General features: G+C 49.4%; 1 protein-coding gene across 10 annotated transcripts in view; it reads right to left on the bottom strand.

Annotated features, from left to right (window-relative positions):
* LOC148645005 (rho GTPase-activating protein 17-like) overlaps positions 1-26,921 on the bottom strand; it is a 61,188-nt gene that overhangs the window by 5,052 nt on the left and 29,215 nt on the right. For 9 of the 10 annotated variants that reach the window (XR_015928536.1, XR_015928537.1, XR_015928535.1 and 6 more), the window contains exons 2-19: positions 26,150-26,189; positions 21,171-21,275; positions 19,894-19,970; positions 18,527-18,638; positions 18,038-18,114; positions 17,651-17,768; positions 15,889-15,957; positions 14,437-14,518; positions 12,816-12,943; positions 11,500-11,611; positions 9,079-9,160; positions 7,829-7,909; positions 6,215-6,328; positions 5,715-5,806; positions 5,043-5,199; positions 3,884-4,138; positions 2,705-2,868; positions 873-1,379 (exon numbers count right to left, since the gene is read on the bottom strand). Coding sequence is in view for 7 of the 10 variants with exons in the window: in XM_088613090.1 (XP_088469216.1) it covers positions 873-1,379; positions 2,705-2,868; positions 3,884-4,138; positions 5,043-5,199; positions 5,715-5,806; positions 6,215-6,328; positions 7,829-7,909; positions 9,079-9,160; positions 11,500-11,611; positions 12,816-12,943; positions 14,437-14,518; positions 15,889-15,957; positions 17,651-17,768; positions 18,038-18,114; positions 18,527-18,638; positions 19,894-19,970; positions 21,171-21,275; positions 26,150-26,189 (2,372 nt within the window). In the remaining 3 variants the exon portion in view is untranslated. The remainder of the gene's footprint in view (positions 1-872; positions 1,380-2,704; positions 2,869-3,883; positions 4,139-5,042; positions 5,200-5,714; positions 5,807-6,214; positions 6,329-7,828; positions 7,910-9,078; positions 9,161-11,499; positions 11,612-12,815; positions 12,944-14,436; positions 14,519-15,888; positions 15,958-17,650; positions 17,769-18,037; positions 18,115-18,526; positions 18,639-19,893; positions 19,971-21,170; positions 21,276-26,149; positions 26,190-26,921) is intronic. The other variant, XM_088613097.1, reaches the window with a different exon arrangement.

Here is a 26,921-nt window from a genome sequence, read left to right as displayed (position 1 = left end):
GCAAGTTTGGGGACAAGATGCGGTTTTGGCAGCTTCAGATTTCAGGCTTAGAGTTGCAAAAAGTGGTTTCTCTGCTTTTTGTTGCCATGGAACCCAACTGATCCGTGACATCAAACTTTTTTTCTCCCCGTGGTGTGAGTGACTGGCACTGTAATGACAGCACGGCACATACACTATTCTAAAACACTCCGGTTTCCTACAGACACTACAGGACGTTATGATGTTATATTATGCATGCAGCGACTGGCTATCCTACACTATGCATTCAGAATATCTGTGCATAGAAAATCCAATGCAAAGCCAAGAATCGCGAAAATGGGCACCAGATACTTTGTATGGCAATGCCAACCCCTTTTTTGAAGCAAAGACCTCTTTCCCTGGATCACAGGAAGCAGGGGGGTGGCACGTTTACATGCTCGAGCTCAGAGCAGGACTTCTCCATGTCGGACAAGACCCCGTCCCACAGACGGCCAGGCTGTGGTTGTTCCTGAAGGCGTGCACTGTCTTTTAGCACTTTTCCTCAAGCAAGTCCTGACCGGCTAGGTCCAGCTGCACCAGATTCATACGACAATTGCGGGTCATAACGAAGGGGGAAAGAAATACTTTCGCTTTCAAGCAGCTACAGGACAAGCAGATGCTATTTTAACACCGATACCATTTGTACACAGACAGAACAAAGTGCATGTACTGCATTTCCTAGAAGACACCATTGTTCTTGCATAACTGATCTGATTATCCATTAGTTAAGGTTTACGCAATGGTTAATCCTTGAAATGTGCATTTCAAGCCTCTGCTCACTGCATGGATACTGGATCAAGCTCTCTCCACGTACCAACCCTGACCGCACGTAGAGAGAGACGCAGCTGGCTTACCGGTGATGATTTTGGAAGCAGAGTTGCAGATGCCGTTGGCGTTGTTGTCGCTGGCGCCGGGAGTGGGCGGCTGGGGCGGCGGGGGGATACTGGGTCTGTGGCGGGGTTTGGGGACAGGCCGGGGCCTGGGAAGAGACCCCGACTGAAAGGGAGAGGGGGGCTGGTGGGTGTCGTGGGCGGCCGCGAGGGGCGGAGGGGTGCCGGGGGGGGTAGGGGTCCTGGGGGGGGAGTTCTCCGTCCCCGCCTCGCCGGCGCCCCCCGGCGTCTGCCCGAGAGCCTTCGGGTGCGGGGGCGGCGTGGCCTGGGTGGGAGGCTGAGGGGGCGGGTGGCTGGGGGCCTGGATGGGCAGCTGGTTGCTCGAGTGCCTGCGCGGCTGGGCGGCGGGCTGGGCGGGGGAGCTCTGGCTGGAGGGGGGGTGGCCGGAGAGGGGCTTGGGAGCCGGGGTGGCGGCTGGTCCCGGAGGGGGGTTGGCGGGCTTAGGCGGGGCCGGTGCCGGCTTCTTTGTAGCTGTAAAGGTGACGAGGGCAGATCATTAATTAGGGATCAATTTAATAAATGTGAAATATACATGCTTCCACGGCTTGGCACCCCAGCACCTTTCTGAGCTATTATCGCCCTACTCCCCACCTCGCGACCTTCGCTCTTCTAATTCTGCTCTCCTAACTGTCCCCCAAGGCCGTCTACACTCTGTGGGTGACAGGGCCTTCTCCTGTTCTGCCCCCAAGCTCTGGAACTCTCTCCCCAAGGATATCAGAGAGTCACCGTCTCTAAACTCCTTCAAATCCAGACTCAAAACCTTCTTCTTTAGAAGAGCCTTTACTGAACTGGTCCAATCTTTACCCCTCTGCTCCTACTGTATTTAGTACCACCATCTACTGTCTCCCCTGCGTATTCGCATCGTGTTTATCTCGTGTGTTTTTTATTATTTCAAATTGTTGTTGTCATTCTGTAAAGCGTTTTGAGAAGCCACCTTTATATATAAAATAAAGTTGATTATTATTACTGTATGGCTCATAGACACATATTTAAGTTTTGTGCTGACTAGACTGTTAACCATTTACATTTAAATATGTATGCACGACATATGAAGTGGAAGAACTTCGCCACAGTGCGTTTTCTTGTAATTTAAGGTCTCTGTCAGATCGGTTATAGACGAGAGGATGCCAATCAGTCCACCTTGCAGGTTTGACAGTATAGTAGTTAATCAAATCTCAACAACTGCATCCAGTTGGCTCTTAAAAGAGCCAAGAGTTTGGGCCTCACCCACCTGACTCATTGCGTAAAACTGCATTTCCTGTCCTGTGTTCTGAATTCCCTTTCAATTCCAATTATCTTATAGTTTAGATCAGATCACTTAATTGGCCATACACAATTTCTTGCTTTAGGAATTTGTCTTTTCGCATACCCCAGCTCGCTCTCCATGATACACACAGACAGGGAGAGAAGCTTGGGGTCAGAGCGCAGGGTCAGCTATTTATATGGTGCCCCTGGAGCAGTTGGGGTTAAGGGCCTTGCTCAGGGGCCCAACGGAGTCGGATTCCTACAACCTTCCAGCCACAGAGCTACTGCACCGCCCCGGCTTGATTGATGACGTGATTGATTTAGATCAATTGCTTGTGTTCTTCTAGACTAAACCGATGGCACTACCTAAACCCGTCTGTATAAGACTAGTAAGCGGTAATCTGGTTCCTATTCAACCCATCCAGCTTGCAAAGACCCCATTCGTTCCACTTGGACCCTCAACGTTCTCCGTCTCCCCGATTTCTCTCGCTTCCCCCGGACTGCATGGTCCAGCTCCTCAAAAGACCACCGCAAGACGGCTCTGCTCTTACCTCTGCGCACCATGTGAGGGCTGGGCCCCAGCGATCCCGCCTGGGGGGGCCCTACGGTCAGCTGTCCCGCTCCACCGCCGGGGCTGGGGGTCAGCGTCGCCCCCCCTGCGGCCCCGTTCCTCAGCGGGGGAGGCGTCGAGGCCGGTTCTCTCGCCTTCGGGGAGCTGGAAGAGCAGAGAGGGGCCCACGTGACTGCAGCACCCGCCACTCGCACGGGGCTCCCGCAAAGTGCGAATTCAGCGCGGACAGAAATAATCGTGCAATCGTGCAATCGCACGTTGATTTCGTCTGAAAGAAAGCTTGCCAATCGCTTATGGAGAATTCGAACGGCGGCATGCGTTGTTATCGGAGCGCCTTGATTTTTCCCCAGCTTGCAAATCGGGATGCAGGTGAATGTGAGCTGCAGGCGGGGAGGGGGGGGCAGGAGAGGCTCGTGCAGGGAGAGAGGAGGTGCAGAGACTACGCTGCCAACCTCCACTCTTAAAATCAGCCAGGATTCCACGATCGTCAGCCACACGTGCACCAAGAGGCGAGATTTCTCCACAGGAGCAAACAAGAGGAAGCCGCAGTGTCTTTCCGATTCCTGCTGGTGGAACCGACAGCCTGACCAGGAATGAGCTGATGGGATCAGGGGAGTAACAAACCAGACAGACAGGAAGCAACCAAAATCGGAAGCAACTGTTACCTCTAGTTCCGCATTCAACCTCATCTCTGCACCGTGCACTTACACGGTTCTTTTTCCTCACACAATCTAACAGAAACCTGCTTCGTTCGAGCCCACGAAGGGAAGCGCATTTTCGAAGGGAAATGTTACTGAAACACTGCTTCAACGAAGCTTTGTTGAAAAAATTTTTTCTTCTCCTCTAAAACAATAACACAAAAATCAATTAAGTCAATTAAAATATTCTTCATTATCCAGTCTAAAATTCAATGGGACTTTTTATATATATATAGATTTTAAACAACTTGCTGATCTTGCCCTACTGAACTGTCAGCAATGCCGATCGTGTGCGAGTGAAGATTAACGCTGCCGGCACTTAGCGCGCGTTCCTGAAGGGGAGACGCACGAAAGGGGGAAAAGTACCGAACGCAGGTCCTTTCACCCCATCAGCTCATGACTGGTGCAGCGCCGTCGCTGGCCATGGAGTGGCGCTGAACACCTGGCGCCCAAGTCCTTACCTGCTGTCCTCACAGTGCTGGGCAGGGGGTTGCTGGAATGTGGCCCCTGACGCCACACCCTGTGCCGAGCCTGAGGGGCCGGCCTCACTGCCCACACCCATTGGCTGAGCCTGTTGCTCGGCAACGGGCTGCGCCAGGGCCCCCCCCCCAGCCTCGACCGGAGGCAGGGGGGGCTGGAAGGCGGGCGAGGAGTGCTGTTTCCTATTAAGAGTGCCGCTTCTACGCGGAGTGTGGTCCAATAGTTTGTTAGCAGGGCTACAGAGAGAGGGAGACAGTGGAGACACACACACAGAGGCCATGATGAGAGTTGCAGGCTGACACACAAGGCCCAGGTGACGGGGAGGGAAGACGACTGCAGTGTACGCCACCTGGTGGCAGAGCCACGTAATGACGCGTGGCCTGAAATGCATCGAGTCAGCTGTCACTTTTCCTGCAGGGACTAGCTTCCAGTAGACCTGCACTCTAACCAACCGTTACCAGTGACAAAGACACATGCAATGCTACCGTAATGTGAATACACATAAACACACCTCACTAAAGATGTGCAACATATTTAATATCGGCGCTCTCGTTTTTAAGATGAATCTGCTTTAATGCTACGCATGCTGCCAGTAAACAATACACCAATTTACAATTTGTGTAATAGAATTTGTGAAAGAAATGTTCTGTCTGATGACGCTCTATGTGATGCTCTAATCTAAAGGACTGTCACTGTTTGCAGGAGTCGGAAAAGACCCTGCCCACATGGATCGCTTTGAAAGGCCTGCTCTGTTAAGGGGATTCGCGGCACATTGCTAGTCCTTCACAGGATCTGTGGACACAAGGCGGTGTGGAAAGAACCTTCCTCCTTTAGGAAATGACACACTCAAAGCAAGACAAGGCCAGCGAACACAGACAACCTCCATCTGAATTGTAACTACAGCAGCTACGGAATTGCATTCACATTGCTTGGGCACTACTGGGTTATAATCTAGTCATGCTAGTAAGGTTAATGGTTCTATTAGTACCCATCAGCGCTCAGTCTTCAGCAGTATCTCTCTCAATCGCACAACACAGAGTTATTTAAGAGCTCTTGCAGCCATCTGAAGGAGCTGGAGAACTGGGGGCTGCGGTTGGGCGTGAGGAGACTCCTGGGTTCTGCCTCTCTGGGACCGGATACCTGTCTTTGCGGGTCGGGTCGGCCTCCGTCACCGCCACGCTGAGCGGTCTCTTCCTCTCCAGCGTGCCAGGGTCCGAGTCCAGCGCCGGCAGGTGGTTGGTGCTGTTGGCAGGGGGCGTGGGCAAGGCGAACATCCCAGAGACATTGAAATCCAGCTCTGAGGAGAGAGCCAACACGTTTACACTCTCCTGCAGCTGTAACCTGGAGAATGGCCGACACCTCCATCATCACTCAGTATCTTTAAGGCGATAATTCTGTTACAATATCAGTGGCTTTCATGCTGCATAATTAAAACTAGAAAGAATTCAAATTAGAATTAAAACTGCCCAACAATTACAAGGTCACACGTCTGCAAAACACAGCCCTGCCAACGTTTATGAGGCTTTTAAAACATGATCGTAAAGCAAATGAGTTACAGTAATTTTCAAGGCCAGCTTGAAAGAGAACCGGAACTCTTGTGCCAGTGAAACGCATGCCAACAGTTCCATTTTTTTCTTCTATACAGGTAAAACCCAACAGTACACTCTTCTTAAGTTTCCTGGGAATCACGCTGAATGAAAACGAAGCCCAGCCAATAAGACAGCCAGGGTAAAAGCCGGTGAAAAGGCTCAGTATCAGACACCGCAGGGCAACACCAGTAATAAAGTTCTCCTAGCAGGGGAAGTACAGTACCTTCAGGGAAGAACCAGTCGGCGTGCATGATAATCTGTTCAATGATCGTTACCACATGGACCGAGGTAGCAGCTGCCATCTCAGCCAGGCTCCTGTGCATGGAGAGAGATGGTTTGAGTTGCCAGCAACTGCTACTGTGACGAAAGTTACCTGACTGACAGCTCCGTTTCCGGGACATTGTGTGTGCCAACACCCAGTATTTGCTATCCGGCACTTCTGCAAAACGACGGCAACTTAACTACAATTGCAATGAAAAAGAAATAATCTTCTAGTAAGTGGGTGAAGGGAAGTTATAATGGCAGACCTCCTTTCTCTTAATAAATTCTGTTTGCACAGAAGGCCACACAAACAGAAAGCTCAAGCAAGACTTTCCCCTTTGCACACCCATTGCAAAAGCTTTGCAGAAGGAGCTAGGCCTGATGTTGTCCTTTAACCCCACAACCTCCACTGCAAAAACTCTGATCTCCCTCCAGATGTTTGCTAGTTGCCCAGTCCCTCACCCCTCAGTCTTGGCCCAAAGCAAGTTGGGTCCCAGGACAATGGCGATGTTGCTGGGGGTCATCTTATTGACCTCGCTGTCCTGGGCCAGCTTGGCCAGGAACTTCACCAGGTACCTGGAACAAGGAGAAGAGGCAGATGAGTCATCTTGCGCATTGCACCACAGAAAAACTGTTCAAAACCAGGGTTCTGGAATGACTCATTGAGCATCTAACTTGGAACGCAGGTTACTCTCTATGGCCCAGATGTTGGTAGTCTGTGACAGATTCCTCCAGAAACTGGAGTTGTTGGTGAACAACAACTCACCAGGGAAGGATGGATGTTATGTGGCCAGGACCCTCTACGTTTTTGGCACATTCGCAAGTATCGATCAGTGATCAACAGGCAATAACTCTCCTGACAGGCACTATGGAGCCTCCGACACTGTCACACCATGGATGGCCCTATAGGTGGGCCTGCTGCAAGAGCAGGTCTAAGTGTCTCATTCTCTCTGAACCTTAAAATTGGCAACCCCAAATTTATATTTAAAAAAACACTTCTTAAAAAAATGTCCTACTTTCACATGGAGTTAAATGACTGATGCTTCTCTTTTCTGTTTATAGACAGTAATTGTGAACATGCAGTGTCGCTCTGCAGCTTTAGAACAGAATCTGCATTCGTGGCCACGAAAGTTTAGTCAGTTAGCCAAGGCTTTATGGTAAAACTGGTTTTGTTTTCAGTCATGGAAATCCTCAGCTATTTTTGTAACAAAATCTACTTCCTCCTTTATCCATCGGTTTTTAAAGAGATATAAAGGACTCAGAGCACAGGGTTAAGATTGTTATTGTAGTACCTACAATACCTACAGTACAGTACCTGGATGGGAGACCTCCTGGGAAAAACTAAGGCTGCTGCTGGAAGAGGTGTTAGTGGGGCCAGCAGGGGGCGCTCACCCTGTGGTCCATGTGGCTCCTAATGCCCCAGTATAGTGAAGGGGACACTATACTGTAAACAGGCGCCGTCCTTCGGATGAGACGTAAAACCGAGGTCCTTACTCTCATTAAAAAAATGTGGTCATTAAAAATCCCAGGGCGTTTCTCGAAAAGAGTAGGGGTGTAACCCCGGCATCCTGGCCAAATTTCCCATTTGGCCCTTACCAATCATGGCCTTCTAATAATCCCCATCTATGAACTGGCTTCATTACTCTGCTCCCCTCCCCACTGATAGCTGATGGTGAGCGTTCTGGCGCAATATGGCTGCCATCGCATCATCCAGGTGGGGCTGCACACTGGTGGTGGTGGAGGAGAGTCCTCATTACCTGTAAAGCGCTTTGAGTGGAGTGTCCAGAAAAGCGCTATATAAATGTAAGCAATTATTATTATTAATTATTAATTATTATTATTATTGTGCTAGGGGACAGTTAATTCACTTGTGAGGTGTCAGTCTTTCCCCAGTGATCAATCATTCATGTGGTCTCTTATTCTTTCTTACTTTACATGGGTTGACATGTATAATCAGATTTATTTTTGCAGTCCAATGGTCCATTATGACCTATCTGACTCAGGCATGCCCTCTACAGCCTGTGCAGAGAAGGGCACTGTTGTGCTGTTCACAGCATGACTCAAGACTCAAGCTACCTGAAGTTGGCTTTGTTACTCTTTGGCATCTTGTCACACGTCACCCACAGAGCCTGGAGTTTCTTATCCGGGTCTGGCACGCTGAAAAAAAAACAACATATCTTTCAATCGCTCATCACTTCCTACAGCAACCCAGCAAAATGATCAGAGCTTTAGGATGATAAATGGAAGAGACTATAATTTATGAATTAACCATAACTTCAGGGAACCCTTTTTCAAGAAAGCGCAATGGTACAAAACAGAACTGCATGGAAAGACCTGTTATTTGCATAATAAATGTTATTTGGATATGCCATGTTATACATAATATGGGATATTTATTTATATACTGGGTTGTTTGCATAAGGTGCGTTATGCATGAAGGTGGCTACCGAAATGAATATAAAGCAATCAAACACACACAGGAGAGCCAATTAAATTTGCTGTCCCAATTTCTCAGACAGGTCATTAAATCTTGGTAACAAAATAAAGTCATTGACAGGACAGAAGTATTTTACAAGTTTCGAATCAAGCACGAAATCATGAACGTTGTTAAAGTAACTCTAAACTGCCACGCTGTCACAAATCCCTGGTCTTGCTACGGACGAGAACGAGAGTTCCCATGAATCGGGACGTGAAGCGGCCCTTCCTGCTCACTAGTCACTGTGCTGACTGATGTAATGTGACGTACGAGCGAATAAGGACAGGTTGTGCAGGAGACATTTCCCCGCAGAAACGCTCCAACATGATCTGCGTGCAGAGTTGACAAGTAAGTAGTATTTGTCGGAAAAATCGTCTTGAAGTCAAGAGCAATATTTCTATGGGATTAAAAGAGATGTATTTACAAGCCTGCTCGATTACAATGTAATAAGGTCTGAATCACAGAATATGGCTCTGCGCAGACCTGGAAATCTGTCTTTTCTGTGATGCACATTGGAGGTTTTACCAGTTACTTTTCACTTTTATTAGTTTACATTTTCCATTTATTGCAGACTGAAATGCACTCATCTGTGATGATTTTTTCTAACGCCGAAATATAAATGGAGCGTTGCACGTCCCCCTTTAACGAAGGCCGGCCGCGGGCGCGGTCGATCTTCGAATCGATATGCTGGCTTCAGCGCCTGCGGTCACAGGTCGGGGGTCACCGGAGCTCTCTCTTCCGAAACTGCTCGGTCAGGCAGGCCAGCAGCAGAAATTCGGAGCGCCCTTTTAAAAGGCCCGGAGCGCCAGTGCGATGCAGTAACGGAGGCAGGGGAGGTGCACAGCCTTACTTGGAAGCTTGTATCCATTCATCGTACAGATGGAAAGTCATGAGGGGCTCGGGCAGCTCTCGCAGGTAGGACTTCAGGGCACCTGGTGTGCAAGCAGTGTGAAAGGATTAATAATACAACAACATCACTTTATTAACCCAAAATTCTTGCATTAGGAATTTGTCTTTTTGCATACCCCAGCTTGCTCTCCATGAGACACACAGACAGGGAGAGAAGCTTGGGGTCAGAGCGCAGGGTCAGCCATTGTACAGCGCCCCTGGAGCAGTTGGGGTTAAGGGCCTTGCTCAGGGGCCCAACGGAGTAGGATTCCTCTGCCGGCTGTGGGATTCGAACCGGCAACCTTCCAGCCACAGGCGCAGATCCTGAGCCACAGACCCACCACTCCACTAACACCCTCCCACAGGTTTCACTGATCTCAACTGCATGACCTCCTGTGCTTGATCCGTGCTGTTCCCTAAACGTCTCTATCAGAGCCACGGACAGTGGCTCATCAGGTCAGAGCACACACTGGTTTCTGTGGTGTTAAACTAGGCTAGACAGCACATGACCCCACCCGCCACCACCCCGTTGGGATACTGTCCCATCACTGCGCACATTGGTAATTAACAAAAAAACAAATTCAAGCAATGACAGCCTTTTATACACTCCATGAACACTTAATGCCTGCAGATAAAAATTTAAGCCACAAAGGTGGGCTTCACCAGTGGACAAAGCATGATGCCAGGCCTGGTGTCACAGAGATTCCCTTCCCTCATGCACTTCCTGTCTTGAGCCCCAATTCAATGGGATATCCACCAGCAGGGCAGTGCGACGGGACTTGTTCGCCGTGCTAGCGAGCGCAATGCCCTCTGTCGTGCTGGATGTCAGCCACAGGGATCTGCAAAGTTACACTATGCCCAGTGTTCGATAACAAAGGCCATTGTGCCCAGTGTGAAATAAAAATCAAGGAACAGTGCAGCTGTGGTCAAATGGCTTGGCCTTTGTTTTACTGTCGGGTTTCTCAAAATGCTTGTGGAATTTACTACAACCAGAACTCTGTCTAAACAAAACGGGACAAACCTTAACGTTTTGTTCCAGAGCCCACGGTATAAAAACTTCTTTGGAACAGAGTGTCAAGGCATTATGTGGGTTACAAAAAATGTGTTAAGACAGCACAGCTTTGCAAACTGGTATTTAGGTAAGTAACCCCCCCCAAACTGCATCTTGAATCGTTTAAAAGACCAGAATATGAGAACTCTTGAGTGTATATATTGTATACTTAATTTTGTATTGGGATACAAACATGTTTGGAATCAAGACATTGTATCACTGCAAAATATTATATTTTGGCAAAACAAAAGCGCATTCACACTGAGACCTGTAGCACTGAATATTTCGATGTGTTTACATCACTGAAGCAGAAACAGGAAAATGCACAGATGCGGAGTGGCTGAGACCCAGCAAATGTTTTTAAATTCATGTCTTTTTTTACTTCCATCTCTATGCAGAAAAGCCAGTTAATAAAACAGTTGTCTCCTCGCTCTTTTGTCTTGGGGTCTTCTCCACACAGCTACCCGGACAGGCTTTCAGCTGAATGCCACAAGTTAGATCACTTTATGGGCCATGTACAATTTCTTGTATTAGGAATTTGTCTTTTCGCATACCCCAACTTGCTTTCCATGAGACACACAATTCTGTTGTTGACAATGTCCTTTTCCACTCAAAGCTCACCCTTGTCAGGTATGATCCTTTCGTAATTTTACAAGGTAGCACCAATTTTCTTGTTGTGCTCACCCACTTTGGCATATCCGGCTGTATGTTCTTAACATCTTGACACCTGTGACTATTCTCAGGGGAGAGTGAGGAAGAGTCGGCAGACTCCTCTGACACGCCCACCTTCAGGCCCCTCCCCTTCTAAAACATCACAGGCAGCCCCGCCCCACCACAGCTGGAGTTTCGCTTCTGATTGGAGGAGAGGTGTGTCCCTCACTGACTGCACCAGTAGCCTGCCAGCACCCAGGTGGCTAGAGGGCTCATTGGCTCTGCCCAGCTAATCCTACCCAACCCCTGGGAGGTGCCTCAGTTCTGCACTGCTGCTTGGAGTATCCTGGTCACAGTGGGCTAGTGACATGTCTGAGGCTCGAACCTGTGATCAAAGAGTGCAACCTGGACTTTAACCAGCTGAGCCACTAGGATGGTCCCCGACAGATCTGACTCCACCCTGTCTGAAAGTATAGCATGCTCTCAGCACTTCTAATGATTGGCTCTCACACTCTAGACTGACCACCCACATGTGCTGTAGAACGTGCACTGGCGTGGTCAACAATAAATCGAGCGCGAGTCCTCTAGGCTCTTACGTGGAACTCCAGTCCCTTTCTTATCTTTCACCCATCAGAGACCTCATCCATGGCACAGACATGCACTGCAGGAGGCGGACCGTACCAGCGACGGCGTGGGGGTCAGAGTAGAACTCCTCCAGCTGGGAGGTGGAACAGTCCAGCGCCGCTTTCAGTTTTTTCAGCTTGGAGGCCCCGGCTGCAATCCGGAACAGCCCCTGTGCCACATGGGAAGAGCAGGTGACAAACAGGTCAGTCTCGCCATGTCTGTCTCAACATACACAACCCGCAGCAGATGTAGATAGATTCTGCCGATTGACAATTCCACCAATGAGCAGTCCTGTTTTATTACCCTGTATTTCACCTCTCCAGAAAATGTTCATTGTGATTACTGACTCACAGTGACTAATTCCAATCAGACAAGATGCCACCTCCATTGTAATTTGAACTAACCCGCTTCACATTTTGGTGGATTTAAGACAGGGGGAATCCTTCCTGAACAGTGCTCATCGGATTTTCAACACTACAAGGCTGAGGCACCGATAAAACAGTGAAGGGAATTTCAGCACTTTGATGAATGCAAAGATAATCCTGTGCCATGCCAACCTTCTGTATCTTTTTAAAATACGTAGGAGAGCTACAATTCCTCTAAAAACCATGTCAACAAATTCAACGCCAAGCTAGCAGTGGAAGAATCCTGCAACAGTGCACACGAATGATATAGAAACTGTACAGAGGGAAACGGCAGTTCTGTTTCTGTGTTAAAAATAGTCTTCGCACTGACGGGACAGAGCTTAGTGTCTCAGACGGGACTCCCTGTCTGCACCGCCAGCAAAAGAGGAAGTGATCTTCACACAGGGACAGAAACTCGTTGCGGGGATACTTGTGCCAAGAGCACAAATTCCAGAAAAACCTTGAATGCAACTCAACCGTCAAGGTAGTTTGACTTTCAATTAAAACACAACTTCAGCTAGCGCTGGTAACCTAATGCTTTTCTTCAACTCTCAAGTTTATTAGCTAACCCGGATTCAATTCAGGCAGCAGTCACATGGGGCCGATGCTCTTGCTAGGCCAGCGAACAGCATGTTTGGCTGTTATAAGATCAGATCAGATCGGATCACTTTATTAGCCCTATACAATTTCTTGCATTAGGAATTTGTCTTTTCGCATACCCCAGCTTGCTCTCCATGAGACAGGGAGAGAAGCTTGGGGTCAGAACCATTTATACGGCACCCCTGGAGCAGCTGGGGTTAAGGGCCTTGCTCAGGGGCCCAACAGAGTAGGATTCCTCTGCCGGCCGCGGGATTTGAACCGGCAACCTTCCAGCCACAGGCGTAGATCCTGAGCCAAAGCTCATCGATGGTCACCACATGGGTACTTCCAGCGCTCTGTGTTGTGGTGGCCAGAGCTGGCATGGCCTACCTCCTCCTTCATGCCAGTCTCCAGCAGCATCATGACACACGCCTCGATGGGCAGGGCGATCTCCCGGTTGCTGCGCTTCAGGTGGTCGTCCAGCGCCGTGCCAAACGCCGGCTTCTCTGTCCACGAATCTGCAGGGCGGGGCGGAGAGAGGAAAGGTGGGGGGTTAGAGTCCAGCTGCAGAGCGTGGCGACTCAGAAAGACGGGGGCCGCGGCACGACATGCCAGCGTGCTCTTTAAACCCCCCCCAAAAAAAAAAACACCGAAAGCATTCCCCCCCCACCCGCTCAAAACACGAAAGGAATTTGTGATCCCAGTAGGAGAAGGGGAAGGAAAAGTGCAGATTTTCCATGCTGTTCTGCAGGGGTGAGTCACTCAAAACGCCCGACATCTGCCGGCTCTCGACCAAGGCCTATAAAAACATCAGAGGGCTCTGGCCTTCTTTAAGGACCACCTGGCGGGCAGGGCCGCCAGGGGTCCGACACCGAGTCACATGCTACAGTCACCGTTTAGGACAGCAGAGCGAGGGGCATGCTTGGAGGCTGGGCTTGTCTGGGGGGGGGTTTATTGTGAATCTTTTAAAAAAAGGCAGAAAGAAATTGCAGCTTTGAAACTCTTTTAAAACAATTAACAGGAGGAAGACGGGGGTGGGGGGTGTCAGAAAAGACCATTAAGGGCAAAGACGGAAGGCACATTTTCCACATTAAATCACTTGGGAGTGGGCTAATGATTTCAGTTATCATCTCAACGGATAACTGGATAAAAATAACATGGCCAGCCGAATAACCTTGAGATGAATTCCCTTCTTAAAAAAAGGTTCGCTGCATGCAATTTGAAAGAATAATAGTTCTTGGCTTTCTAACAATGGGCATGTGGCAGGAAAAAGGTGGTAACCAGTCCCAGATGGGACCTATTGTTCGGTCTGTATTACTGAGCTGTCAGCCATGTGTCCTGTCTCTCAATTTGGTTCAACGTTGAGAAGGAATGAAAGGGCCGGTTTAGAAAATCAGCTTTGATGCGATAAACGGAGCCAATCTGCATCTCTCAGCCAAGAGATTAGATGACCAGTAGCCTGAATCAAAAAAATGAAAAGGCTGAAGCCGATGTCTTCATAGCAGGACGTTTAGAAAGTGCAGGTAAATTTCTTGTGCACATTAGTAGTTATATACACGAGAAGCATTAAAAACATAAATGCTATTCATTCCAATACTCATTTGTTGCATTTTCAATGCCTTTCACTACACAATACGGCTGCCAGCACATCATCCAGGTGGGGCAGCACACTGGTGGTGGTGGAGGGGATCCCCATTACCTGTAAAGCGCTTTGAGTGGAGTGTCCAGAAAAGTACTATATAAGTGTAAGCAATTATTATTGCACATATGCTGTAACTCTAATGATCCTATTTGTCACATATTTGAATAACCTTTGATCAATATGCATATAATTATAGAAATGCTACGAACCCCCAAGTACAGCGCAGTGGACAGTTTCATTAATGTTCAGACGTGTGCCGACTTAAGCTTCAGAGACGGGAGAGGAAATAAAGGCTACAGTGCAAAAGAAGAAGAAAGAACTTAACAGCGAGAGAGGAGGCAGAGACACAGACCCATGGTAATACTGTACCTTGCTGTGCATGGATGGTCGGAAGGAAACTTTCTAACACTGCTAAAGATCTCCTATGGTAATCAGCTTGTGCTTCTAGTAACTGGGAACAGAACCCACAGGGTGGAACAGACACAACAAATCTCGGTTATGTCACAGAACAAAACACAAAATTCACGATGTGCAATAAATCAGCTTAAACAGTTCAAACACCCTGCGGAGCATCCCCACCCTGAAAGCCTCTGGACGTACTGCAGCTGAGGAATGGGTCTCAGCACTGAGGAAGACTGGACTGACCCCCCACCTCCCCCCAGTTTTTTCACGGGGTTCCACAACTAGTTTGCCGGGCGTCACCCCCGTTTACAAGCAGGGATCTGTTTCACCTCGGCCCAGCCTTCCTCCAAGTGCTTGACGTCTGTTTCCCATGCTGCCCTGCTGTGATTTCCCTGTGGTTCACTGCTCTTTAACTGCCGTGCACCAGAGGACGCCCCAGCAGGACAAACCGGACACATTCTCATGCAGCACCTGAGGTGGTGGGGCGTCAGGTTCAGAGTGCGCAACTAAACAAACTTGCTCAGGATAAAACAAAAAATACAGTCAATTAACGATCAGAACACAGGTGTCAAAGTGAGCACTGTGTCACAGTGGACAGATGATATTTTAAAAAGCAAACAACATCTGAAGAGTATAAAAGAGATGCAGGACAACACAGGACTACTTTGTACCTCTACAGATATTACACGTGTACATCTAAAACTCCCCGTGAGTTCCAGCAGGGGGTTCCCAACCGGGGGTTCGTGATCCCCTAGGGGTTCGTGATGGTACTGCAGGGGGTTCGTGAGATTGTGATGGAAACGTCAATGTCAAATTAAATAGTCCTATTAATAAGTAACAATGTAATAATAAGAATAAGAAAAACAACAGTAGTAACAGGAATATTTTACAAAGTGAAAGGATGTTAAGAGGGCTGCTGTAGGATTTATCTACATTCATTGAAAGGTTTGATTTAGTTAAAATCTCAATTGGGTACTAGAGGCAAACAATTTAGGTTGAAGGTTGGGAACCCCTGAATTTCAGTATGGGGAATCCTTACCCTTATTGCATTTTTGTTCTTAGCGACCTCAGGCCTGTTTCACCTGTCAGAGCCCTAACGAGAGCAAAACAGCTCCCTGATGTCGCCTGCCTTGACTTAATATACAGAATTAAACGCCTTTTTGGATGATTCCGTTTCCAAGGGTCTGAAACGGTAACAACAATTTGCATATTTCCCACAACCCCCAGGAATCTCTTGCTTCCTCGGGCACCTGCACTCTGGATGGCTTGGTGCTTTATCACACAAGAGCACCCACACTTCTACATAGTAGCAGCACAGGCCTCAGGGGCCTGGGAACCCTCTGAAAAATGAAACATTCTTCTGCAGAGAATCACGGCCACACAGAGTCCAGAGGAGGAGAGGTAAACTAGTCAACTCACTGCAACAAAATAGCGAGCGTAGTCCCCTTCTTTGGAAGAGAAGTTGTACATGTCTGCGGCCAGCTGGTCCTGTGGAGAGGGGGGGGAGGCGAGTCAGGAGTGTGGGAACTGGCAGAGTTACAATGCCGGACTGTCTCCATCCCCTTCTTATCAGTGTTTTCTCTCTACAAACTTATTTTTTAATTTGAGACAAGACCGTTTATACTCCAGTCCTCGCCAAGATGTGAAATGTACACTGTGGTGCAGCGCTGTGCTCCTTCCATGTATATCAATAACACTAATAATATTAAACAGATGGATGAAAATCAACAAGACTGCTGCCTGGACTGGGAACAGCATCCAAATCCACAGAAAACATCTGCATGCAAAAGCCTCCCAGCACACAATTTCATTCACATTTTATTTACAATAAAATAAATCAACAGTTTCTTCTGAAGTCTCTATTGCGCCATACAACGCTTATGACAATCAGATCATAAATCCCTGACCTGACTGTTTCTTTTAATTGTCCTTTTTTGGATCAAACGATAACCGAATACAACTGTTGGCGCTGAACAATGAAACCATTAATTGCTTTCTTCCCCTAAGAAAGTCATTCGCCTTTCATAATCTGGTCAGATCTCTTTGCCCCACAGCTAAAAGCGAACAGAAAGTGCTTTGTCAGGAAAAAAATGCAATCTCTCCATCTCCGGGCTGCTCGGAGTGGACGCATTCCCAGAATCTGGAACAGCTTCCTTTAATACGCGTCACAGTTGTAAACATCACTGTTTGTGTGTACAAAGCTCTGCCAATCCTAGTCTGTCCTGGTTTCGTGCATGATGACTGTGTGCATTCTGCATTTGGCATAAAATACTACTGAAGGGCATGGCTTTGTACAGTATGTTGCAGGCAGAATACAGAACTTTGAATTTAGCTCTACCCACTTGACAATAGAACAGCCTGAGGGATTTAAAAAAACTACAATAATAATCATTCAGCCTGTGGATATGCTCCAGAATTCCATGTGATTGTTACATCACCTGGCAAAGCTGCAGAACGGAGTACATTCTAGAATTTTAAATAGCAGATTTAGACCCACTGTTAGAGATTACTGGCGTTCTCGATGCCAAACACTACTGACGTCCAAAGCTGGAATCTGGCATCTCTTAAAGGTCAGAGAATCAGGTCGATTCCGATACCGATACCGATGGCCAGCAGCCATATCACCCTGCAACTCACTGAAGCTAAGCAGGTGTGAGCCTGGTCAGTAAAACTGACCTGGGAAAAACTAAGGTTGCTGCTGGAAGAGGTGTTAGTGGGGGCCAGCAGGGGGCGCTCACCCTGCGGTCCGTGTGGGTCCTAATGCCCCAGTATAGTGACGGGGACACTATACTATAAACAGGCGCCGTCCTTCGGATGAGATGTAAAACCGAGGTCCTGACTCTCTGTGGTCATTAAAAATCCCAGGGTGTTTCTCGAAAAGAGTAGGGGTGTAACCCCGGCGTCCTGGCCAAATTTCCCATCGGCCTTTACCAATCATGGCCTCCTAATAATCCCCATCTATGAATTGGCTTCATTACTCTGCTCTCCTCCCCACTGATAGCTGGTGTGTGGTGAGTGTTCTGGTGCACTATGGCTGCTGTCACATCATCCAGGTGGGGGCTACACACTGGTGGGGGTGGAGGGGATCCCCATTACCTGTAAAGCGCTTTGAGTGGAGTGTTCGGAAAAGCGCTATATAAGTGTAAGCAATGATTATTATTATTATTATTATTATTATTACCTTGCAAAGCTCGACTTTGTTCATGGCTTCGTCCACCTCTTCTTTGAGGGAGTCAGCCTTGGCTGTCAGGGCCTGGAAGTTGGTTCCCGAGATGATCGACTTGGTCGCCTGACTCCACCTGAAACGAACAGCTCAACAGCTGAGCGCTGGCCAGCACCACCGCCACACAGAAGCGTGTCCACTGCGTGTGTGTGTGGGGGGGCGCAACAGGTCGTGAACGGGGTCACACGCGCTTCAAAGCTCAAGTTAATAAAATTCCACCAACGGCACCTGCTTTCCTCCGCACGAAAGAGAGAGAGAGGCCGTGGGCTCACAGACAGAGACAAGGAAATCAAAAGACAGAAGGAGATTTCGATGAAAAGACAGGTGGGCAGACAGGTGACTCACCTGGCTCGTGCAGAGTCATAATCCAGTACCATCTTGGCCAGCTGCTTCCTCTGTTTCAGGATGTTGGGAATGTCCATCTGGAGGACAATAAAGGCAGGAGTCAGGGGCCCTGCTGGTTTACTGCACTGCATTTCATACAGCCTGTCTGGTACCTTGTCATAACACAGCCTCCCCTGCAGAGGGTGTGATCTGGGGGAGGTCAAGCATTTTAGTCCGACCAGAAGGGTCATTACATCAGCCACTGCTCTGTGGCAACAGTGTGGCACGGTGATCAAGATGCTGGACCTGGAACTTGAGGGTTGCGAGTTCAAATCCCACATAAGATGCTGCTGTTGTACCCCTGAGCAATTCCTTCACATAATCCATTCCGGTAGGGATCCAGGTGTATCAATGGGCACAAAGCCGCTTTGGGTAAAAGCATCAGCCAAATGCGTAATCAAATTAGTCATTTTGACAGAAACCATGAGAGAACTTCTACTGACTACTGACCTCCGCCAGCTGATTGAGGGGGTCCAGGACGTCCTTCTCGATCTGCATCTCGTGCTGAGAGAGCTCCATGGCCAGCCGGTTCTCCGCCTCGCCACACACCTCCATCATCTTCCTGCAGGCAGAGACATAGACACACACAGCACGGAGACGGTCACAAGCCAGACGAGGCTGTCCAGCCTAGTAGGAGCTACCTGATCTTAGCGTCTTGTCCATCCATTTCTTGGAAGCTGCCAGATTACTGGCCTCAACAACATGTCGGGGAGATTTTGGTCCACACTTCCACAAACACTCGTTGGACACAACAGACACAGGGACCCAATATAACGTGCAGGGAAACCAAAAGGCGAGTGCAGCAATGACCTTTTCTGACCAGATTCTGACCAGTAACCAGCCAATGCAAATATACATCTAACCCTGCGCTCATCCAAGACCTCATTCCTCATCAGGACAATTCCGGATCCCTCAGATGACATCGTGTACCTCCAGCAACTTTATTTACTGCCTCTCTTGCAGAAAATGCCCAGCTTTACATTGGGGAAACAGGAAGGAGACTGGGAGACTGCTGTAGAGAACATGTTAGGGCTGTGAGGATCAAAGATCTCTCCAAGCCCATAGTTTCTCATTTCACCTCTAATCTCACCCTGATCTCTGCGTTCTCAAAGTAGGGCTTCTTAACTCCTATTGCAGAAAGACATCCGAAATCAAAATTAAACTGAAACTAGGATCCCACCTTCCCCCTTCTCTCAACGACAGACTCATTTCTTTCTATTCCGCTCTATTCATTTGGAGGTTTCGACTTCTCCTCACCTCTCTCGAATCTCACACCACCTGAGTGCCCAGTCTACCTCCCCCCCTGCTCCCGGCTCCGCTCCACTCCTGGTCTTTGTTCTCCCATGCTACATCAGCTACCAACTTCCCTTTCTTTCTCATATCCGAAGAAGGCTCCACAGCCGAAACGTTGCGTTGTTTGTCTTCTTATTTTTCCCAGCATGGAATAAAGCTTTACTTGTTCCTCCTCAGTAACCGGCCATATTGCTTTTCAATTTTCTAGACAGGAATCTCAAATCTGTCCTGTGCTGTAACACTTAATACTACTGAGGACTGCAAAGCTTAAGGCCGATACGAGTTAGGTGGCATTTCAGGAACCATAAAGGAAAAAAAATGTATCTTCGCTAAAATGAGGTTTTGATTCCAGATGCACTTTATTTAGTATCATCCGCACTTTGCAACCAAAAAAAGATAAGTCGTAGGGAAATCTTTAGTTGGATGCTGCCCCTGTGGTTGGGTTTTGGATTAGAAGACCAACAACACCAACCCCCACTCTCCTCCAGCCCATGTCCACTCAGATCAGGGGTGCCCGGACTCACCCGATCAGGGACTCCTCCCCCAGTTGACTCCCTCCATCCTGCATGGTCTGAGACAGCGCTGTGAGTGGGAGCTTTTTCTGGGAGAAAGGAAAAGGAATTATAGTCACGGCGGCCTTAACACCCACCCAGGAGGGTGGGCAGTCTTCCTTCTGGTGGGCTGTGTGCCTGCAGGGTTTCAGGTTTTCTCAATCTCCATCAGATCCCTATTGGCGTAATGATGAGATCAATTCCTTTTTTTATTTTATTTTTTTTAATCCTCAGTCGCTCGTTTCAGCTGCCGGGAAAAAACTACAAAGCCCGCGCGGACACATCGGCACTCCAGGGCCAGGATTACCCTGTCCCAGCACTGCCCCCTACTGGAGGGGTATCGCACTGCTGCAAGTGCATCACAGTAAGCCAATTAAAAAAAAAACACAGACCACTTTGACTGGTTGCAGAAAACGCAGAAAGAGACTGAAGATGTGTTGTGTTGTTTTTTTTAGCTAATTATTCTTCAAGATAAAACTGAATACCACAAGAAGTAAACAAAGAGAAAAGCATAAAATGTGCGATGAATCAGTATTAACTAACGTAAAGTGTTAGCTGGTAAAATTGCAGAAGGACAGTGGTCTCACGTTTGAACAATCTACTGTATCATTATTTTAAAACCCAAAGCTTTTGCACTGCATTAATCTGCAAGTGGGGCCAGCAGGGGGCACTCACCCTGTGGTCTGTGTGGGTCCTACTGCCCCAGAATAGTGACGGGGACACTACACTGTAAAAAGGCGCCGTCCTTCGGATGAGACGTAAAACCGAGGTCCTGACTCTCTGTGGTCATTAAAAATCCCAGGGCGTTTCTCGAAAAGAGTAGGGGTGTAACCCCGACATCCTACCCAAATTTCCCCCTGGCTTTTCCCAATCATGGCCTCCTAATAATCCCCATCTCTGATTTGGCTTCATCACTCTGCTCTCCTCCCCACTGATAGCTGGTGTGTGGGGAGCGTTCTGGCGCACTATGGCTGCCGTCGCATCATCCAGGTGGGGCTGCACACTGGTGGTGGTGGAGGGGATCCCCATTACCTGTAAAGCGCTTTGAGTGGAGTGTCCAGAAAAGCGCTATATAAGTGTAAGCAATTATTATTATAATTATAATACAGTAACAGGAACCAGGCTACAGATGCAAGTGGGCTACGTGCAGGATGAAACATGCTGAAGGATTAAGCTGATCTACTGCTGTGCCCCAGACTGCCCCCATCACAAAGGAGGCCGTGGTTTAGGGGGGACAGAGGTCTACTCACGTGTCTCTTCTCCGCGTCGGTGCCCTGGTGGCCCTGCAGGCACGTCACCAGCCGCTTGTGGGCGTTGTGGGAAACGGCTCGCACCATCTCCATCCGTCGCTCGATCTGCGGAGAGACGCAGGAGCTCAGGCGGTGCCAGGCTAGCGCCCCGGATGAGTGGGGACCCCCCGAATCGGGCGCCACGGCTTCCAGGGCCTGGCCTGGCTGTTTAGCACTGCCAAGCAACTATCTTTGACTCCCCACGATGCTTCTGAGGGGGACGCCTTGCAGTTAAAATCTAGTGCAAAAGCCAGATATGACGTGTGATTGTGCAATCACTGTGCGCTCGGCCGTTTCTCTGTAACGTCGCGGCGATCTCTTAGATCACGCCTTGCGAGGCACGTCAAGGAAGCAGTTTGCATTTCCTGGCCCTTGCACCTATAGGCGCTGCCCAACGCTGCACCACTAGGCTTGAAATGTAACCGGCTGGACCTCCGATGAAGGTTCCTGATAGATCGTCATTCCCACCCAAGACTGTCGGTGGTGAACTGATCGTTTGTCGAGAGTCAAAAAACAACGGGGTGAACAAGCTATGGAAGAGCCACCCCCCCACACAAAAATCCTGTGCTTTGAAGTGCCTGGAGACGACTCGTGGAAAAAAAACTGAACCGGAAGAAAGCCGATCAATTAAAGGCATCAATTAGCCCTGGAGGTTAAGAGCAGAGCTGGAATGAAAACCGGCAGGTTGTGCTGTCTGGATAATCCCCCAGAGCTCTGAGCTCTACCAGACTGACCAGCAAGGCAGAAAGGACTGTGAGAACAGATACAAGGCATAGACACGAACTCCCCTCCCTGTGCACATGTCAGTCTACATCTTATGTCTGTGTTAAGCTGCTGTTGCACTGCAATTCTGTGTTAAGCTGCTGTTGCACTGCAATTTCCCTCACGGGATCAATAAAGTATCTATCTATCTTTGGGACAAGTAAAGGTTTATTCCATGCTGAAAAAAGGGGGTTGTTTCCTTTCTTCGCTTTTCAGCATGGAACAAACCTTTACTTGTTCCTTTGCAGCCTACGCATGCTGACACAGCCACCTACGTGAACTACAACACCTTACTTTCACACACCACCTCAACGGACAAAAAGGTGGTCCTGCAGGAACAGGGCTGGGGTCCGCAGTTTACTGGACACACATGGTAATACCAGTTATTGTCTAGAGTGCCATCCTGTCCAGACAATCCCCTAGAGCTCTGGGCCCAGCAGTACCGACCATAGGTGGTCCACACGTTCAGTTACTCATCGCTGATCGTTGGGGTCTTGGAGGTAAAAGGAAAAGGTTTTGTGCTGCGAAAACAAAATGGGCTCACCAAAACATCCGATACAGCACGACCTTCGAGACAGACTCAAGGGGAAGCAAAAAAAGACTGGGAGCACAGATACGAGGCGCGGAGATGAAGTCCCTCCCTGGGCACAAGTCATTTAATACCTCCCTTTTGCACAAAACCTAAACGGGCAGATAAAGAAACGCCAGCTGTTGCCCTCTTGACTGGCAAACTGGCATCGCGGTCATGGAGTTTGGAAATCAGCCCCTTTATCGACATTTCCTTCTGACCCGGAGTCCCACCAAACCAGCCTCACTCCCTCTTCAAGGCATCTCTCGACCGCACCCCACATTCCGCACCAATTCTGGCTTCCCGCGCTCCAGATACAGGGAAAGACCTGACCGCCTCCCGCCAGGGTCATGATGGAGGGCCAGGGAGGTTCTGGGGTTCCTGACTCTCCGCCCCCGTCTACACCCCCGCTCCCAGCTGCCTCTCGCAGTCCCAGGCCCGAAAACCAGGCAGAGCTCAGAGGTGACCGAAGGCAGCTTGCACAGAGGGGTGCAGGAATTCCCCCCCAATCCTACAACTCGCAGCACGCCACCGGGCCCCCTGTTCCAGCACACCTCGACCCCGCAACACGACCGCACCTCAGAAAACATATTCGCTCCTGGGCAGCACCGGCAGGGTCCGGCAGGGTTTAACCCTTTGACCAATTCAAAGAGACGTGGCCCAACTCACCTGCCACTTGAACAGTACTCAACGGGCAATTCCACGTTGACACGGTCAGACACGAAAGGCTAAAAAAAACAAAAATCAGAGGTCCGATCACCTTCAGACGGTCGCGATTAACCGGCACCCAACTCCGCAAAGTGGGACGACAGCCTGGGTCGGATGTCAGCCCGCCGCAGGGCGCGAGCGACCCACACGGATTTGCTCGCACGAAAAAAAACGGGGCGAGACGGGAACGGACCCGGATTGCGCGTCTTTGGACTGCGCAGATCCAAATGCGTCACGCCCCAGAGCTGGGCATCAACCCCCCCTACCCCTCCGTGTCTGAACGGCACTTTGAAAGGGCGCCGGATGAAACACAAAACCGGTTGGTCAGCTTCAAAAAAAGAAACATACGGTCCACTGATAAAATGGGCCTTACTTTTGAAGACGAGGAAAATTAGTCGCGCGAGAGAGAGAGAGAGAGAGAGAAAGATCTCTACGGCCCATCTAGTCCTGTTTGGTAGTTAGTAGCCAATTGAGTCAAGAATCTCGTGCCTGAAAGAAGCCAGGGTATATCAGCTTCAAAAAACATGGCGCTCTGGCTCAGCAGTTCCTGTGAGGAGTCAAATAAGAGAACACCATCTCCCCCGTACCCCCGAGACGCCCCAACAGCAGACTGGTGCTGCTGGTTGGAAATCTTTGTCGTTAATCCGCAGAATCAACTCTTTCTGTCCCGAGTCCTCTGCGTGTTAAACCAGAGAGAGGGTGCTGAACGGTCAGGATCAGGAAAGTCACCCAGAGTGGGGGAAAAAAAAAGAATGATCCCCATCACACACACACCCCGCCTCAGACTATAACCAAGTACTTTAAAGCCCGGAGATACGCGCTCCTTTGTTGTGATGTAGCAAGATCTCTGGAAATTTAGCTCTGTTTAACTTTGTGTTTTCAGGCTGGGGCAGACTGTAAAACAAGGCTGAGAAGAAAAAAGGAAAACCGCCTCAGCAGCGAACAATGCCAGCCCCAGGTGGAGGGGGGGCGTCAAGCCGCTGTCTCCAAAAACAGCCCAGCGGCTCAGGATTCCCACGGGCTGGCGGCGGAGATGACCGTCTTTCCCCGCAGAAATGGCGCGGTCCAGCTCACCCTTTCCACCAGGGCGTGTCCTGCCCTCGCTGACCTTGCCTGGGAACGTAGCGCGCCCTCGGACGGGACGGCCGACAGCCCCCGCCCCGCTCCCTCTGGCCCGCCAGGGGCACGCGATCTGCCGAGGGGGGATCCTGTGCGAACTGTGTGTGCGTGTGGCGTTTACTAGGCCAAAGCCGGCTTCCCTTTTCCATTCCGCACAGGAGCGGCAGGGACAAGCTCTGGCAACAACACAGCCCTCACACCCTGACACCGGGAAACGGAAAGTGGAAAAGTGGACCGGAGAGCAGTCGGACATCCCCAACGCTGCAGAGCTCAGCCGTCGCGTCATTTCCCCCAGTGGCTGGAGAAGTTTTTCGTGTGCCAAGCGTCAGTGAAGTCCACACATGCAAGGAGCTCCTTCTCTACGATACCAAAGGCGGACGCGCGTCTCACAGACCTGGGCGATCTGCTCGGGCCCTCTCGCTTTTTCAAAACCTCAACTTAAAACCACAAGCATCCTGGTTCCAAGCGGTTCTGCTTACTGGGACGATTCCAATCAACCCGTCCCTGAATATTTTATTCGGGTCAAAAACAAACGGTGGATACTATCTGGATTCAGTCCAGAGACGGAAAGACAACAAGTCTTCGTCCAATGCATAGAAATCACAGATAAGAAGTGCTTACGCCCTCATAAACGGCAACTACAGCAATTCTTCCTGGGCTTGGATCACGAACGTCAATAACAGACAACCTGCGGAGTGAGAGGTCATTGGTCTGCGGCCAACAATCACTGTATCTCTCCTCAAACCAGACACAATTTCCCCAAGACACGCCAGTAGGGACAACAGAGGCAAGAGACTGGGTACTGGACGGCAGGGTCTGACGTAGCCCTCGACTCCCCTGTCTGGTCCACGGTTCAGGAACACTAACAGCTCCAACATTCAACTGCCGCCACTTACAGGCAGCTCAGGGACAACCAGCGAATCAAGACCTTTTACATGGTTTCTGCCGAAACAAAAACCATCTGGTATTTTTAATACATACTGTTCAAAATATTAGCAACACCCAAGATGACATTAAAACGTGCATCACCCAGTGTGACGTTAAATGCCAGACTGTTGCTTTTTTTCCTCAGGCACACGAGGCTCGTGGCTTAATCTGCATCAGAGACGAGATTCTGAGTAACTAGATGTCAGTTTGATCAAGAAGTGACCACGTTCCATGTCCCACACTAAACTGCTTCTCTTGCAGGAGTTTGTCCTGTGAAGGTCGTGCGGAAAAAAAAACCAAGAGGCAGATTTTACTCCAGGTGGATTATAAGGGAAAGGCTGCAACTGCAGCTATAATACAGAGCACATTCCTGCCTATGGGAAGAAACTACGGAGAGGAATTAGCTGCCTGACATGGGACAGCTCCTTGATCACAGGTTCACCAGGATCCAAAACAGACTTCATCCCGTTTCAGCCCAACATTAACGGTGCGAGTAATCCAACGAATATGGGTGAGAATGAAGGAACAAAGCACAGAAAAGATTCACCAAGTCACTGTTCCGATCCACTGGGGTTTGGGATTTGGTGTGGGAGCGACAACGCGCTTGATTGATTATTATTTCTGGGAGATCCCGAAGGAATCTGAAGCCGACACACACACAAGGGGAGGATCTCCGGAGTTTTGTATGCTCCAGGACGTGGAGAGAAAGTTACCCTCCTTCCCCACATGCTCTGAGAGGCCCGGGCTCAGACCCAAAGCAAAGACATGGGCACTGCTCTGCGGATCAGACACCTTACATCCGACATCCCTCCGTGAGCACACTAGAACACCAGGAAAAGGCCATGCGCAAGGTTACCTGCAACAGATCTTCCCCGAGGACTTCTGTTTTCTCAGCTCTGTGGAGAAGAAAGAACAAGGGAGAGCAGATTAGCAGTCGTCTGCAAAACCAGCACAGAACCGAAGCACATCCCCCCCTCCCTTAGAAGCGTTCAGCCACAACCAACAAAATCAGGCTCCAAACCGGCAATAACCAGGCCTGTTCAAATCACAGAAGATGACCCAACACTTTACACAGACCTAACACACTGACAACGAGCTTATTTAAGGACACCGTACGATTCAGCGCTAAAATAATGTGCCATATGAACGCAGAGTCGTTGAGCTCAAATTCCCGTGTTCTGAAGTCGCTTATGATATGGTGCAGGAGCTGGTGGGAGAGGCAGAATTGTCCACTAAGAGACGGAGTGATTACAGGGACATGGGAAGACAGACTAGGTCAGCGCCAAACAGGAAGAAGACAGCCAGAGTGGGGAGCTCTCCCACAGGCCTGGCCCTGGTCCAGAGCACAGCATCTGGCCCGGAGCGCTTCTCCGAGTGGTCAGTCCACTTTTAAAACAGCGGTGTGCCGCCTGCTCTCAAACTCAAAACAGGGACCTTTCAAACAAGAGTCTCAAATAACATTGAGCTCGGCGCTATAAATAGCCGGGAGAACTTCAGGGTCAGACAGATGACATTCCCGAGAGCGCAGGGGAAGGAGGCGGACAGAGATATCCCAGACGGCTCTCCGAGGAGCTGCACCGAGCCAGGTCTCGCAGTACTGCTCCAGAAAAGCACCGTCAAGAACAGCG

The sequence above is a fragment of the Lepisosteus platostomus genome, chromosome 19 (genome assembly GCF_059453375.1).
Source record: "Lepisosteus platostomus isolate fLepPlt1 chromosome 19, fLepPlt1.hap1, whole genome shotgun sequence".
NCBI lineage: Eukaryota > Metazoa > Chordata > Actinopteri > Semionotiformes > Lepisosteidae > Lepisosteus > Lepisosteus platostomus.
This window is presented reverse-complemented; position numbering and strand designations above follow the sequence as displayed.